The 15,735-nt window shown below is 36.5% G+C and overlaps 1 protein-coding gene across 11 annotated transcripts in view; it reads right to left on the bottom strand.

The window, feature by feature from the left end:
- Window positions 1–2,939: 2,939 nt before the first annotated feature.
- LOC114250505 (uncharacterized) overlaps window positions 2,940–15,735 on the bottom strand; it is a 51,676-nt gene continuing 38,880 nt past the window's right edge. For 6 of the 11 annotated variants that reach the window (XM_089736634.1, XM_089736636.1, XM_089736633.1 and 3 more), the window contains exons 4-11: window positions 14,097–14,235; window positions 12,189–12,305; window positions 11,601–11,849; window positions 10,892–10,996; window positions 10,471–10,701; window positions 9,415–9,574; window positions 8,568–8,695; window positions 2,940–8,084 (exon numbers count right to left, since the gene is read on the bottom strand). In XM_089736634.1, the coding sequence (XP_089592760.1) occupies window positions 7,947–8,084; window positions 8,568–8,695; window positions 9,415–9,574; window positions 10,471–10,701; window positions 10,892–10,996; window positions 11,601–11,849; window positions 12,189–12,305; window positions 14,097–14,235 (1,267 nt within the window). In that variant the 3' untranslated portion in view covers window positions 2,940–7,946. Of the gene's footprint in view, window positions 8,085–8,546; window positions 8,696–9,414; window positions 9,575–10,470; window positions 10,702–10,891; window positions 10,997–11,600; window positions 11,850–12,188; window positions 12,306–14,096; window positions 14,236–15,735 lie in introns of those variants that run through there. The other 5 variants (XM_089736638.1, XM_089736640.1, XM_089736639.1 and 2 more) reach the window with 5 other exon arrangements.

The following is a 15,735-nucleotide window of genomic DNA, read 5'->3' as shown; positions in this document are numbered from 1 at the left end:
CGGGATCCTCCAATAAGTCCACTGAAAAAATCTTAGTAAATGACCACCATTTTACTGAGATTATATTATTATTTCATCTCATATCATCTCATTTAATTTCATCCCATTAGTATTGTGAGGCCGCAGAGATAAGTATTCCGCTGATTTCTACCGCAAAGCGGTTAGTCTTTCTAATTTGAATGACGGTACATTGTACAATAATAACTTGGGCTTAAAGAAGGTATATAATAGAAATTGAAAATGTAGTTCCAAGTCTCATGCTTGCAGTCCTATACATTTTTTTTATGTTTGAGAAATTCATTGTGGCCCGGAAGCCGTAGAGGATGCTAAGATGGTCTGATCCTGGTGGTGGACAGGAACCAAAGTAGTGCCTATTTTTGCTGCGAAGCAGTCGCCCGGGCTGGATCGTCCCGCTACATGATATCAGAACAGGATATCTACAATCACAGTCGGTTACTCTTGGCAGAGCAGTCGTGGTCCAGTGGAATTCTTATTATACCCTTGACAGCTCTCCGTAGTTCGCGAGCTGAGGCTTAGTGCCCGCACTCAATAAGTGGGGTCTTGGTATGGATTTTCATTTGATTCGTCCACCGCATGAGGCTTCCTCCACGAAGTATTTTACCGTTGACCTTACCCTGAACAACAAGTTTCTCGATAGACTCTGCTGGTCAGATATCTATGAGGACATTAAAATCATAATATCCACGATCAACATTATTTCACCACAAAAGACGTCACTTTGCTTTGCAAAGCCTGCGCGGCTCCTGCAACGAGACACCGTGATGGCAATGAACATCAGATAAATCGACACCGGGTTTAGATATAAAATATCGAAGCAGAGATGTCTAGCCGATACGTAGCTTCCAGACGTGGAGGTCCGCGTCCCGACGAAGCTGGAGGTGCTGGAGGAATGAGAGAGAGAGAGAGATGATTTCATGTTCTTTTACGTCATTCAGCAAGCCCAGTGCTTTGGCAATGGTAGAAAAGAAAATACATTATTTAAAATATCATAATCAAGTCGAATATTCTAATAAGTAAACAAATTAGCAACTTCTATTCAGGTTGAACTGAACGCAACAATAACTGTAAATCAGTTGACGTATGAATATTAATGTCATTACAGGCATTCCTCATAGACTCAAACGGAATAGTAAATAGCACCGTGCGAAAATTTGATTCTCACGAGAATACACTCGTGAATTCCGCTGAAACTACGGTGAAATGTACATTGGTTTTTACGTAACCGCTTTTTTTTATAATTTTAGAGTCGCAAATAAACTGAAACCCTGATGTAGTGGAAGATGCTTTTCACATTATGATTAAGTGTGCGCGGAACGATGATTTGCGACAACAATTCTTTGCAAAATATACAGATTTTCAACAAGTTGGAGGTGTAAATTAAGTATTAGCCTTTCCAGAATCCGAAATGGCTAAGTCACTTTATAAAATAGTTTTGGTGGGCCTTCAGAGACGATAACAGTTTCCTTTTTTTTTTTTATATAATTATTTTGTTACTCTCTTTTGTTGCACAATGGAGTGGCATATTCACTAGGTGAAAAATCTTCATAAATAAAGATTAAAAAAAACTGAAACCCTACTATTTGTAATAAAAGTTATATTTTGTTTTTAAAGGATAAGAATCCGTGAGGAGTAGTCTCGCTAAAGTTGGGGAAAAATTTATCAAGCCGTGATTCGTGGTATACCGAGGAACTGATTATGGTCGCGGGAATACGCCGAATGCTTGTTGCGCTGGAACTATCATTGTGGAGATTCTCGGATGAGGTCTAGCAATAGACCAGGACAATAGATGGTAGGACCTCTTGTGAGTCCGCGCGGGTAGGTACCATTGCCCTGCCTATTTCTGTCGTGAAGCAGTAATGCGTTTCGGTTTGAAGGGTAGGGCAGCCGTTGTAACTATACTGAGATCTTAGAACTTATGTCTAAAGGTGGGTGGCGCATTTACATTGTAGATGTCTATGGGCTCCAGTAACCACTTACCACCAGGTGGGCTGTGAGCTCGTCCATCCATATGAGCAATAAAAAAAAAGCGAATGTAATGGATGAGATGGAAGTATTGTATTGATTGAATTAGTAAGCAGCTAAGTGGCTGTATCCCGACATTTCAGATCTTTACGAGTTACGCTTTACAAATCACAATAATGTATGTGAGCAATTTAAATAATTCAACTCTACAATATAGACAAATCAATTAAAGACCAAAACACCAACCGATTGAAATTTAAACCATTTGATTCGAGAAGTTAAGATCATGAAAATTTCGACCTTATGACTTCACAGTTAAGATTTAAAATGCCCAATATATTAGATTACATGAGAATGTGCAGAGTATTCATTGAAGCATCATAGCCTCGCTAGGAATATCGTAAGTTATTAATTTCAAGTTTGACGTCGGTCTGACAGATAATAAAACGTCAAGCTACGAGGAAACTCAATTACGGACTGTCCCATTATCGAATAGGGGAAAGGCTGTCATATGAGAACGTGATGATTTTTATTTCTTATGTAGATTTTGCAACTCTATCCTTATATTAAACTAACCGTACTCGCCCACGTCGCTGGCCATTTAAAATTAACATTATTATTTATTGTCATTATTATTAGGGAGTCCAAAACTAATATAAATATTAGCGTATCCATTAAGTACATTGTTTTCTACATGGATACCATGTTTCAAGTCAATCGGATGCATGGTTCAATAGTTATAACGGAACATCCCTAAAAACCACTGCAGTTTTATATATTAGTATAGATTATTGCTGTTTTTATCACGTTTAAAATCGATGCGTAATTCCCAAAACAAAGTGCCCAGAAAAGAGCTCTTTTACTATCTCATAAAAATGAGAGAGGGAAAAATGTTGGCATAACAATATGTCGTTATCTTCGTTGGAAATTGAATTAATAGATAATAAAACAATGAATTATTTATTAAATAATATTTATTTTCTTTTATTTAAATAGCATTCTGTTTACTTTATTTAAAGAACACATTTAATACATTTTCTCCTATTGTTTTACTTTTTACATCTTTTAGTATTTTTCATATATCTTTTTCAATTCTTTTCTTTATATACAATCATTTTACTAAACGTATTTTCTTACGATCAATAAATAAAAGGACGAATTAGGTTTCAATTAAGAATAGTAAAAATTGTAAATTAATATTTTATAGAACGGATCATAACCCTCATGTTTAATATGCTTACGACATACTTTTCATTTTATTGATATTATTACTTTTATTTATTTATTTTTAATGCCTAAGAGAAGAAAGGTTTTGGCACATTTTAAATTAAAATAAAAAGTTGTCAGTCTTCGAAGATAGTTGACGTAATGTTGTGGAAATGAAGAAAATGATATTTTCTTTAATAAAAACTATCTACTTATATAATAAATAGGACTCCCATTTTATGTATTTTCATTTAATTTAAACTCATCTAGACACATCTTTAAGTATATGTTGTTTTACTCTTGTATTTTAAGTCATTCTGTTTCAATATTCTTTATTTATTTAAAACGTCCTAAAATATGTTACGTACTGTTGTTCTAAAATTAATTTAATATTTACAAATTTAAATTTGAAAAACAGACAATAAATACTAAGCAAGTTTTTATTTCTTTAGAAGTATCTGTGGTCGGTTAATAAGAACGGTTATATGTAATTCGATTGTGGCGGTTCAAATTGGTGTATTCGTGCGATCAACATAACATATTTTCTTCAGTTTTCGCTAATCATAGCCATAATTTCGTAAAACTGATTTTACGACTTAATCGCGGATTCATTCAACTCATTATAATAACTTCAATATTTAAAATAATTTACTGTTGTCACAAATTACAGAAGACTAACTGTAAAGTAATTTACTAAAATTATATTTTATTAGAAACAGGAAAACTTAATTCTTTTTTTTTATTTGCATTAATTGCATTAATGACTGCTGTTATTGCAAATTAATTACTACCGTGAAGACATGTAACCCACTTTGAGGGGTGGGATAGGAGTTAGTAGGTATAAGCAATACTTACTACCTAACCTTCAGTACCTACATTACCTAGTTACAGTTCTTGGTAACTTTAGCTTCTAATTCCACCAGAAGCCACTTCAAGGTAGTACTTCAATGTACTTCAGGTACTTAAATGTACCGAATCACGCAATTAATAAGTGAAGTTGCCCTGGATTCAATCCATGATCATTGTATATTTGGCAAACGGAATTCAGGTGGTAATGTCTTGTTTCTAAGTAGTGTTCCGGCATATAAGCAACTGTTAAAAAATCGTAGCTTTCAAAACAGTGAAAGTGGAATGTTTAATGAGAACTGCTAATGATAATACTACACATTCACAATAACACGATACGAATTAAATTTATTTAATTGTTATCTTAGTCTACAAATCACGAAATATTACACAATTTTACAGAACATTCGACAGTGGAGCTTAAAATTTTCACTTGTTTCTGAGATCAAATCGATGAAGAGCAGCATCCAATTCACTCATGAAATTCACACGCAAGTTCTTAAATTTCTTCATTGTTTTTTATTCACACTTAATAATGACTAATGACTTAGAACGGTATTTGATTAAAGTGTCAAAATCCAATGAGTCACAAATACATTATAATTATCACTAAAAAAGTTTTTTCATCAATTTTGCATCTGCTTTTGCATTTGCATGTTTGAGTGGCATTCGCCGGCCCGGAATCATTTTACTAATATGATTTAAAGTAGACGAAATCTACACTCACCACAGACACATATATGTACTTTATACAATACTTCATAATAATATAATACAATAATTGATACATTTAAATGAGATATCTTCGTTCTCCAAATATCATGACATTCTGTAATCATCTCATTCTAGAAGTCGTTCATAGATTCAAAACCTTGTGCGATTTTAATACTTCCATGAAGTATCCATTTTGAATAGACCATAATATTAGCTTGCAATTTAATGACAAGGTTCGTCATTGCAAAACCTTTACTATTTTTTTACATATATAATACAAAAATCGGAAAATACAAAATAGGTAGTGCAAAATAATAATTTATTGCTAAATTATCACTAAAAAATTTGCAGGTTATAACATTTTTTGTTTGTAAACAGAGTGAATGTAATAAATACATAAAGTAAATTAAATCTTAAAGTGTCTATGGCCGAATATTGAACATTAGACAAACGCTAGTTTTAATAAACACTTTAGAATCTTGAAAAGATCACGTCTAGTTACGAAATGTAGGTAACTAGGATCTCACTCATAATTAAAAAACTGGTATATTAATTGCTGAAGAAAGCTGGCTAAGAGTGATTTAAAAGGAGACAAAATAATCTTTATTCATGACCGTGTCCTTTATCGGATAAAAACATCATTGTTGATTAAAATTGACCATCGACAAATACGTCTAGGCTGAACGCGGCTTTGCCTTTTGCATTCTCATCCGCCTTACGCGTTTTATAGCGCGCATTGAATTCATGAATGAAAAATGAATTGGATTCATCCGACTACTTACATATCTTCATGTTCTTTAGCAATTTATTTTGACTACAATATAAAAAAAAACATCAAGCCAACACATATGAAAACATTAAAATCAGCGAAAACTTTAATTACCGTTTTAAGCAAAAGCGTTTAATATGCTTTACGCTTTTCACTGTGAATTATCAAATGCAAGAATTACGGATTTTGCACATAAATCAACATCATAGTTTTAAATCTTAAACAACGATATTCAGACTAGGCCTGAAATTCTAATAATATAACGCTTAGTAACGACAAAGTTATTTACAAAAATACCGTCTACATCATAATTTTCAATAATTAAATTTTAATACACAATTACCTAATAAGATCAAAGTGTCTAAATAACTTTCCCTTAATACACGATTCATGCCACGACGAACTATGTCTATAATTGTTACGATATCCTTATAGTAAAAATTGAGTTTTTTTAAACAAATGCTAAATGTACTATCTGACAAATACTTAATGTATGTTACATATCGTCTTCTCGCATTAAAACAGAATAATCTCAAAACTTACTAATTTTACAGGACAGTGTTTTAAAGGTTTAACATGTAATATTTTTAATATTTATCATATTTGCAACATTTTAATTTTAATTTTTTACCAGTTACATTATCTGTCTTTTAAAGTTAAATAAAATTTTAAATTAATTTTCTTAATAGTAGTCAAAATATAAACTAAAAAAAAAAAACTAGCCTAAACTACGCTCTTTTGACAGTATTTATGAGAAAAATACTGGTGATACCTACCAAATGTTTATTGCATATTAACTCAATTCCGAATATTTTTGGAAATTGAATACTTTTAATGCAAAAAGGCGATATTACGTTAGTTATAATATAAAGACGATTATAATAGCTTGTGCTTAATCTATTTATATTGATAATTTAATAATGTGATATATAAGTTGCTACAAAAAGTTTTGACTACATATGTGCAATTTATTTTTAATTATCATTATTTTTTCACTTGTAAAGTGAATTGCTTTCCGAATATGTTTTTTTATTAAATATACATCAATTTAAGAGAAAACTCGATTATATTGTTAAGCCTAGTAACAAAAAGGTTTAATTACTATAACAAAAATATATTTCCAATGAATCTACTAGTAACGACAAAAGCTAAAATATATACAAAAATTAAAATCCTAGCAATAGTTTTTTAATGTTGATGTTAACGTAATCTATATATTATTAGGAGAAGCAAAAACTTTGTACCCCTTTTTACGAAAATCGCGCTAACGGAGGAGTATCAAACTTCCCACACTTATAGAGAGTATAGAGAAGGAGTGCAGAATATTAATATTTTTTATAATTTTTATCAAAAATACCTTAAATCAATAAAAAAAACATTACACACACTACCATGTATTTGACACACACACGCATATATACTCTTTTGTTTATTGCCAAACTTATGTTATTGCTTAAAGTCTGTGGTCAAATTGAGAATAGATTAATATTGTTTGTCTTTAATATTATTTAGTTATTAGTGTAGTTTTGACGAAATTTGTGAATATATTATAGAAGTATTATAAGTCTTTCACAATATAACCATAATATTATTCAAACTTATAATTTCAATTAAGTCGAATTTCGACTACTGCGCGACCACTAGTCTTAATATAATAATGTATTTCTTCTGTGCGTGTGTTTGTCACTGAACTCCTCTTAAGCGGTTGGACCGATTTTAATGAAATTTTCTGTGTACCTTTAGGTGGATTTGAAAATGGTTTAGATTTACAAATCAGCGCTGCAGGTGGCGCTGCAATCGGTATCTTTTTTATTATTGCTTAGATGGCTGGACGTACGACGAATAGTTAGTTATAGGTAAGTACGTAATAATAATATAATCTGTATAATGGGAACAATGTCTAGAATAACTTTATTAACGACATGCGATCTCATAGGAAACGTATTTATTGCCTGTATTTTATTGTAAATATGTTTTTTTTATTGCTTAGATGGGTGGATGAGTTCACAGCCCACCTGGTGTTAAGTGGTTACTGGAGCCCATAGACATCTACAACGTAAGTGCGCCACCCACCTTGAGATATAAGTTTTAAGGTCTCAGTATAGTTACAACGGCTACCCCACCCTTCAAACCGAAACGCATTATTGCTTCACGGCAGAAATAGGCAGGGCGATGGTACCTACCCGTGCGGACTCATAAGAGGTCCCACCACCAGTAAAAATCTATCTATCTATTTATCTATCTCATTTATTTTTCCTAGAAATAATGTATATGGCAAAACAACGTTTGCCGGGCCAGCTAGTACATTATGATTATACAAGTTTTATACTTAAAAGAAGCGTCACTAAATGAGTATTTACATGTCAAATAGTAAGTGAGAAGAGTGTGAGAGCGAGAGCGTGTACGTAGATGTGTGCGTCTCGGCAGTTCAGAGCGCGGGCAGCAGCAGCGGGCTGGGGGACCGCGCCCGGCGCCCGCCGCCCCACGGCTCCCCCATCATATCCTCGTCTCCCTGCACACGCGCACTCGACATACTCTCAGCATCACACTGCTCAACTTCCCAACTCTGAGATCGAGAGGTTTGCCGTCATTCAACTAGGACCAAAGTGCCTGGGGATCGGCAGGCCGCTATCGAAAGGAAACGACTGAAACTATAGTTGAGCAAGTCGCGTTATGTTTTTTTTTATTTTTTTTTTTGTTTCTTAGCTGAGTGAACGAGCTCACAGCCCACCTGGTGTTAAGTGGTTACTGGAGCCCATAGACATCTACAACGTAAATGCGCCACCCACCTTGACATATAAATTCTAAGATCTCAAGTATATCACATATGTAACAGTTACACGTCTCGAAATGACCGATCATCGATCTATCCAGTTACAGCAACTATAGCCTCCGTCGCAAAAGACCACTTGGACATTGGAGGAAATCTTCGGAAGGGTACCTTCATGCACTAGAATCAAAGGACAATAACAAACTACGCGTGCGGGGTTGTGCGAGTGATATTAATCACGTATTAGAGTGTCAACACTTACATATAAGAGGTAATTACCATCATCGTGTGAGGCGCCGGGGGACCGGAGGGCACGGGGCCGGGCGGGGCGGGGGGCGGGGGAGCCGGCGGAGGCTCCGGGGACCCCGCCGCCGGAGAAAACGAAGACGGGGCTAGAGGCGACTGGGCTGTACGGAAAAAAGTTTTCTTCTAACACTAAGATTATTGTATTGCCTATTGTACAAATGTATCTGCTTTTTGACTGTTTTTTTGAATGTAAATTATGTTGGTGTGCAATAAACTGTATTCTCTCTCTCTCTCTCTCTTTCTCTCTCTCTCTCTCTCTCTCTCTCTCTCTAAGACGAGCAGAATAAATAGATCTTTAAAGTCGTCGTGGCCTAAAGGATAAGACGTCTGGTGCATACGTGTTGAACGATGCACCGGTATTCAAACCTCAGATTCATTTTTCTAATGAAATACGTACTCAATGCTCACGATTGACTTCCACGGTGAAGGAATAACATCTTGTAATAAAAATCAAACCCGCAAAATTGTAATTTGCGTAATTACTGGTGGTAGGACCTCTTGTGAGTCCGCGCGGGTAGGTACCACCGCCCTGCCTATTTCTGCCGTGAAGCAGTAATGCGTTTCGGTTTGAAGAGTGAAGCAGCCGTTGTAACTATACTTGAGACCCTAGAACTTATATCTCGAGGTGGATGGCGCATTTACGTTGTAGATATCTATGGGCTCTAGTAACCACTTAACAGCAGGTGGACTGTGAGCTCGTCCATCCATCTAGGCAATAAAAATTAATAAAGTCTAAGTCATCATTTCGTTCAGATTTAAAATAAAGCGTTAAATAATGTTAACGATGACAGTCCCAGAACGATCGATTTTAATACTTTACCTGCAGCAGTAAGGGCTAGAACGAATTGACTCCAATGCACACAGCAGCCGCAGCACAGCTGGAGGGCGGCGCGGCGCAGCGCACGATGCAACGCCATGAACAACAGCGGGTTCACAGCCGCGTGCACGTACGAAATGTGCAATGTGATTTGGAAGTACAGCTAATAGATAAAAGAGTGATCGGTATCATGAAAAAGAGAAATAAAAAAATGTGTGATGTCGTGGGACACCGGATAGGAACGAAGTTCCTTATTATAAAAATATTAATTTTAAGTTCTATTCGAGGTATAAAGAAAATAAAACTGGAGGTTTCGCAACAACCCACGGTCATTCGGTAACGTGCGATCTTATTGTGTGGTACACTTCATTCACGGTTGTTTGCATAAGAGTTAGTGTATTGCGCAAACGAAAGCTCTGAGATCGTGGTCAATGAATTAAAAAAAAATATGTATATTATTTTTTGTACGTTATCACAAAGTTAAGTCGTACACTGTGTGCATTACTAATAAAAATCTTACGTTACGGACGTTTTTTCCCGGTTAGGGCACCCACCCCTCGGCATCGCCCCATAAGGAACTTCGTTCCAAAAACCAGACTTCCTTATTTCTAACTTAAGAGAATTTCGTAAAGTTAACACGCTCAAAAAGCGTTCTTGAACTGGTTTAGACAATGGAAATAGTAATTATCGTGAATGAAAGCTTTCTAATTCTGGCTTCAACGTTTGTCTATACTAATATTATAAAGAGGAAAGATTTGGTTGTTTGTTTGTTTCGAATAGGCTCTGAAACTACTGGACCGATTTGAAAAATTATTTTTCCATTAGAAGCCGACATTGTCCCTGATGAACATAGGCTACTTTTTTTATAATTTTTTTTTTATTTATTTTTTTCGTTTCATGTGTGTTTTAATGTTTCCGAAGCGAAGCGAGGGCGAGTCGCTAGTTTTTATATAAATGTGAAAAATTGTTCTTTAACTTTTTTTGTGTAAAAATGACTTGGGGTTAATGCTTTGTTCATTATATCAGAGAATGTATGCTTATAAAATTTTCGTGACTTACTTCATACGCCACATGTGATGTCAGAGCTGGATGGTGGAGCAGCGTAATCATGAACAATGGACCCCAGAAGAGTACGTAGGCCGCGGTGATGACAAGAAACATGCGGACTCGTCGGACTCCTTCTCGCTCGACACGTGCCAAGTACCCTCGAAGACGACGCCCTCCGCCGAGAGGCAGACTGGCACTGCCTGATGGTCGGCAGTGGCCATCAGAAAAGTTACCATCAACAGTCTACAAAACAAAACAAACATTGCTGATTCATGCCTAAACTAAGTCACTTAGAAAGAAAGAAGAAGAAAATAAGCTTATATAGAGACATGGAGCTTTGTGGTTGCAGGCGAAAAGGAGAGTAGAACGAAGATTAACTACATCAACTTGTGCTGAGAAGGTGAAAATCGTTCGCATGCACAACCTTACTTACCCTCGGTCCAACGCTGTTGGGCAGAGAGTCCATACGCCGGTTGTCTCCTGCCATGCTGACAAGCGTTGTCACTAAACCAGCTACTCGAACTGCCTCTACGTTAGCCTGCATGCGATAAGATTTAAATTATCGAAGACTCTCTAAACCGACTCCGCAACTTGGCGTCCATACAGCCAGCCTCATATATTAATAAAATTTTCACGTATGCCGTATATTCCGACCATCCATTCGAAAACAACTCGAATTCCGAAAATTTAAATCTTATTTACGGAGAACCGCAGCGAATATTGGCAATACACCAACAAAATACCCTAGTCCGACCAAAGTGAGACTAGTACACACGGCCTGTGTAGCGACTTGAGATTATGTGTGGGTGACTTGGTGAGTTTCAACAGTTTCCCGGAACGTACACTAACCGGCGTTTCCCCTCCAACTGTGAACATTTGCATTGCAACATGCTACATCAATTTTATATCACATTGAGTACATCCGCCTTCACGAGTTGGTACGTGTCGTCAATATGATAATGCCTTTGATGACTAAGGGTCATGGAGAGGTTTTATACCTCTGATTATGATTATGGATATGACACAGCAAATCAACGATAACGAAGCGTACAACGACTACTTTGCCTGAAACCTCTCCATGCCATCTTTATTTGTATGTCCTTCTTCTAATGATCCTTAGATTGAATAAGTTTGTCACTAACCTTAGTGAGATCCCTGTGGAGTTTCCTCAAGTGGAAAAGCGTCAACCCGACGCACACAGCGTTCACGCCTATCCATAACGCGTTAAGTACGTAATGTCGGAAAGGACCCCGCACCAAGGGACACGAAGGTGCCGGCCCGTACGAGCCATAAGACCCGGCACTGGCCGCCAGGGCCCCGGACAGGAATGTCGGGCCGAGATTAATAGTTATTGATGCGAACCAAATCATGAATGTACCGAATAAAACGCACTGAAACAAAATAGGAATGTTATTATTAGTTTTCATTATCTGATAGCTAGGCAAACGAGTTCCATACCCATATCGCAACTTTGACGTGAGTAAGTGATTATTGGAGGATTTACTGGGAGTGAGGTAATTAACGCCAAGGGTCGCGGCCTCAATTATGTTGTAATACGGCTATTCTATCCTTTAATATGAATCGTATGAATGCTTCGTATATTCAATTATAATTTCAGAATATAGCAAAGATGTTGGTACACAAGACAAATTTGAGAATTGCTCGTTCTAAACTCAACCAAAATTCGAATAAACGGATTCTTGTGAGTTGGTAATCGTTCAAAACCTCACCTGCGGACTGTCCATGAGTAATGGCGCCGATAAATCTGCCTGCTCCTGTTCGTTTTCGGGAAAAATAGGACTGTCGTTCAGGACCGTCGTCAGCATATTTACTGTCGACACCGTCACCTGATTTAAGATTTTACTGAATCAATAGAAAAATTTGGGTCGGCCTTTAGAAACATCATCTTTGGAGCTTTAGAGGCTCATCATTTCCTACCAACAAAAAGTTAATTTGAAAATGGAAGTCACATATGTGTTTGGTAATAGTAAATTTTTTTGACACACTTAGCAGGATTTATAATGACAATGAAAAATCAAGTAGTCCTACAATGTTAAATCACAAGTTCTTCAAATGTTTGTCTCCGTATCGAAGATAGCGAAGGTCTTATGACCTGGACTTAGTTTGCCTAATCCTTTTGTGGGTACTTTGTATGCTAGCAAGATACTAAGTACGCAATGTGAATATAAAACCTTTAACTATTAGAATTAATGTATAGGAATCGTGGTCCTAAAGATTTCGAAACAATTCAACTCGGATTGTTTTGCTATTATGTGCTCAGTACCCAAGAGATGAACCTTCCATTCGATCGCAACCATCGCTCGTGCCATTAATAACGTCAACATAAACTATCACGAGTGTTTCTAAATATAGTTTTTGTACCAATTTTTCAGTTGCCTTCAAAATATGGCCTTTCGTTCATTCTTATTTTTTTATCTTTTATTGATCATCTATCTTTTACAGCATATAGAATATCGTTGCGAAGTTCGACGGGTGGTGCCTGAATGATTTCAAGAAATGTCTATTTCATGGAAAAAAAAGCATCGTTAATCAGAAAGCCTTATCCTAATTATCTGGTACCATCACTCGTACAATACTGACTAAAATTGAGATTTTCTCACAAATGATTGCTGTCGCTTAAACAAATAACAAGCTGAAACAACCATTAAATGAGAATAAATCTGAGGCTTCAACAACGTCTGAAGGAAAGGAACAAAGTTAAAAATCTGCATTAAATTAAATAGATCAATTCAGAGCAGAACGCAACGGAATAACTGCGAAAGCCGAAGGATTTTAGTTGATGATTTAAGACCATATCACTCCAATGCAGATCTCCCAAAATAAGTCATTTACGTCTGTCTGTTTTTGATCTGATATCTTTATTAAAATTACGTCATAAAGCCATTCATGGTTCACGTTTGTTTTCAGATTACAAAAAAGGTTTTATTGGGCGCTGAAGGTTCACTGTATTGTTATTTTATTTTCAATAGGCAATAATACCTGTTTTGTTATCGGATATATGAGTTACACAAGGCATCCGGATTGCTCAATAAAATAATGATATTGTTCTTTTGTTTCAAACCTTAGAGGGTGTTTGTGACAATGTTATCACATTACACACTCAATAGAAATTCTCTTTTCTTAGGTTATATATAGTTTTAATAGGGTAGCAGAAGGCAGCGGCTTAGCTGTGCCCTTGGCATTGCTGATGTCCATGGACGACGGTGAGTACTTACCGTCGAGTAGTTTGCATTTTCGTTTGCTTGTAATGGCAAATGCGAAGCAACTGTAACTAAACACGGCCTCTACTAAAAACTTTAAAATATTTATAACTAGTAAAGCCCACAACCTATTACCTAGTTAATGGTATTATAACAGTATCTTTTTTGCATATTTTATATACCTGAGAGCCCACCAAGTATTAAATTATTAATAGAGTAAATTATACACATCGTGATGATTATAAAACACGAAGTCCAACCCCAAATTGTATTGTAAAATAGCTAATATGTATAGTTGGCAAACAGTAGTACCTAAGCTTCCTTAAAGTACATTTTAACAAAAACATACAAAGCTATCAGCGTACTATAGATAATAAGCAGATAAAACTTATACATATATTCAAAAACATTTCTTACCAGTAACAAAAATGCTGTTTCCACTAATGAGCATTTATATACTGGCTGACACCGAAATACAGCGATGCCCAGAGGCAGAAGTATAGCGGCCCTTGCACAATCGACTATCGCCTGGTGAAACAGTAAGCCATGAGACCATCTGTAAAAAAAAATTGAAAAGTCAGTGGGAAAGAGAGAAAGAGAGAGTGAGAAATAAAAATTTTAATTCATCTAAACATTTTTCCATACACATCTGTCATATTAATATCCACATCTAATTTTTCTACTTATGTAGTAACGGTATACTTTTTTTTTTATTGCTTAGATGGATGGAGGAGCTCACAGCCCACCTGGTGTTAAGTGGTTACTGGAGCCCATAGACATCTACAACGTAAATGCGCCACCCACCTTGAGATATAAGTTCTAAGGTCTCAGTATAGTTACAACGGCTACCCCACCCTTCGAACCGAAACGCATTACTGCTTCACGGCGGAAATAGACGGGGTGGTGGTCCGCACGTATAGGTGTGCGGACTCCCAAGAGGTCCTACCAACAGTGATTACGCATATTATAATTTTGCGGGATTGATTACACGATGTTTTTCCTTCACCGTGGAAGTCAATCGTGAATATTTGTTGAGTACGTATTTCATTAGAAAAATTGGTACCCGCCTGCGGGATTCGAACACCGGTGCATCGCTACATACGAATGCACCGGACGTCTTATCCTTTAGGCCACGATGACTTCACAAACATAGATACACATAGATAATGCACATAAATTAGTTGTGCAATCTTAACTGAATCGATGGCAAATAGTTAACGCCCCTGGCAGCTAGGCCCATCGTTGTGAGTTCAGGCAAACATTCGTGTGATGAACACCTGTTGTTTGTTCTTTTTCAGGGTTATATATACCTATATTTATGTTTTATGTATAAGCCTCTGGTACCAATTAGTACTAGCTAGTACCAAATAGTTAGTACTATTAATTAGTACAACTAGTACCAATTAGTATTAGTACTGCCACTTAATACCAGGTGGGCTGTGAGCTCGTCCATCCATCTAAGAAATAAAAAAAATAGTACGGAAAATCTAAGTTTGGGGCCAGACATGTAAACACGTTAGAAGCTCGCATCGTTACTGCATTCTTCCTTATTTTTGCAGTGAAGCTATTATGATTTCTGATTTGAACGATACTGTACTCATTATTTTAATGCGATTGAGACTACCATGAAGAAATAAATCGTGTAATAAAAAATGAAACCCTAAACATTATTAAAATAACGTTATTACTGCTAAGACCCTATTACGGGCCCTCACATATTGTTTTTTAAGGTCTTAAGGCCCCCAGGAGGGGCAGAGGGCTTTAACAGTATTCTTTTTTTTTTTTTTTTTATGATTGTAGGATTACTGGTGGCCCGGAGGCCTTTCCAGTTTCACCAGGACAGGTGGGCGAGCAAAGGCTCAGCCAAGAGGGGTGGGATTTGCTAACAGCTACCCGAGCGCCTCCGAAGGAGACCTAACAACTCAAGAGTAGCTGCTTCGCGAATGAATCTACTACCGGATCGGAATCGCGACCCGCTGAGAAGATCCGGCGAGAAACTCAGCGAGCTGATTCATGGGTTAGGTTGCACGGCGAACTCTTTGTCGAGTTCGACGAG

This window comes from Bombyx mandarina, chromosome 22 (genome assembly GCF_030267445.1).
Source record: "Bombyx mandarina strain Sakado chromosome 22, ASM3026744v2".
NCBI lineage: Eukaryota > Metazoa > Arthropoda > Insecta > Lepidoptera > Bombycidae > Bombyx > Bombyx mandarina.
Note: the sequence above shows the minus strand (reverse complement) of the source record. Positions and strands in the feature narration are given on the sequence as shown.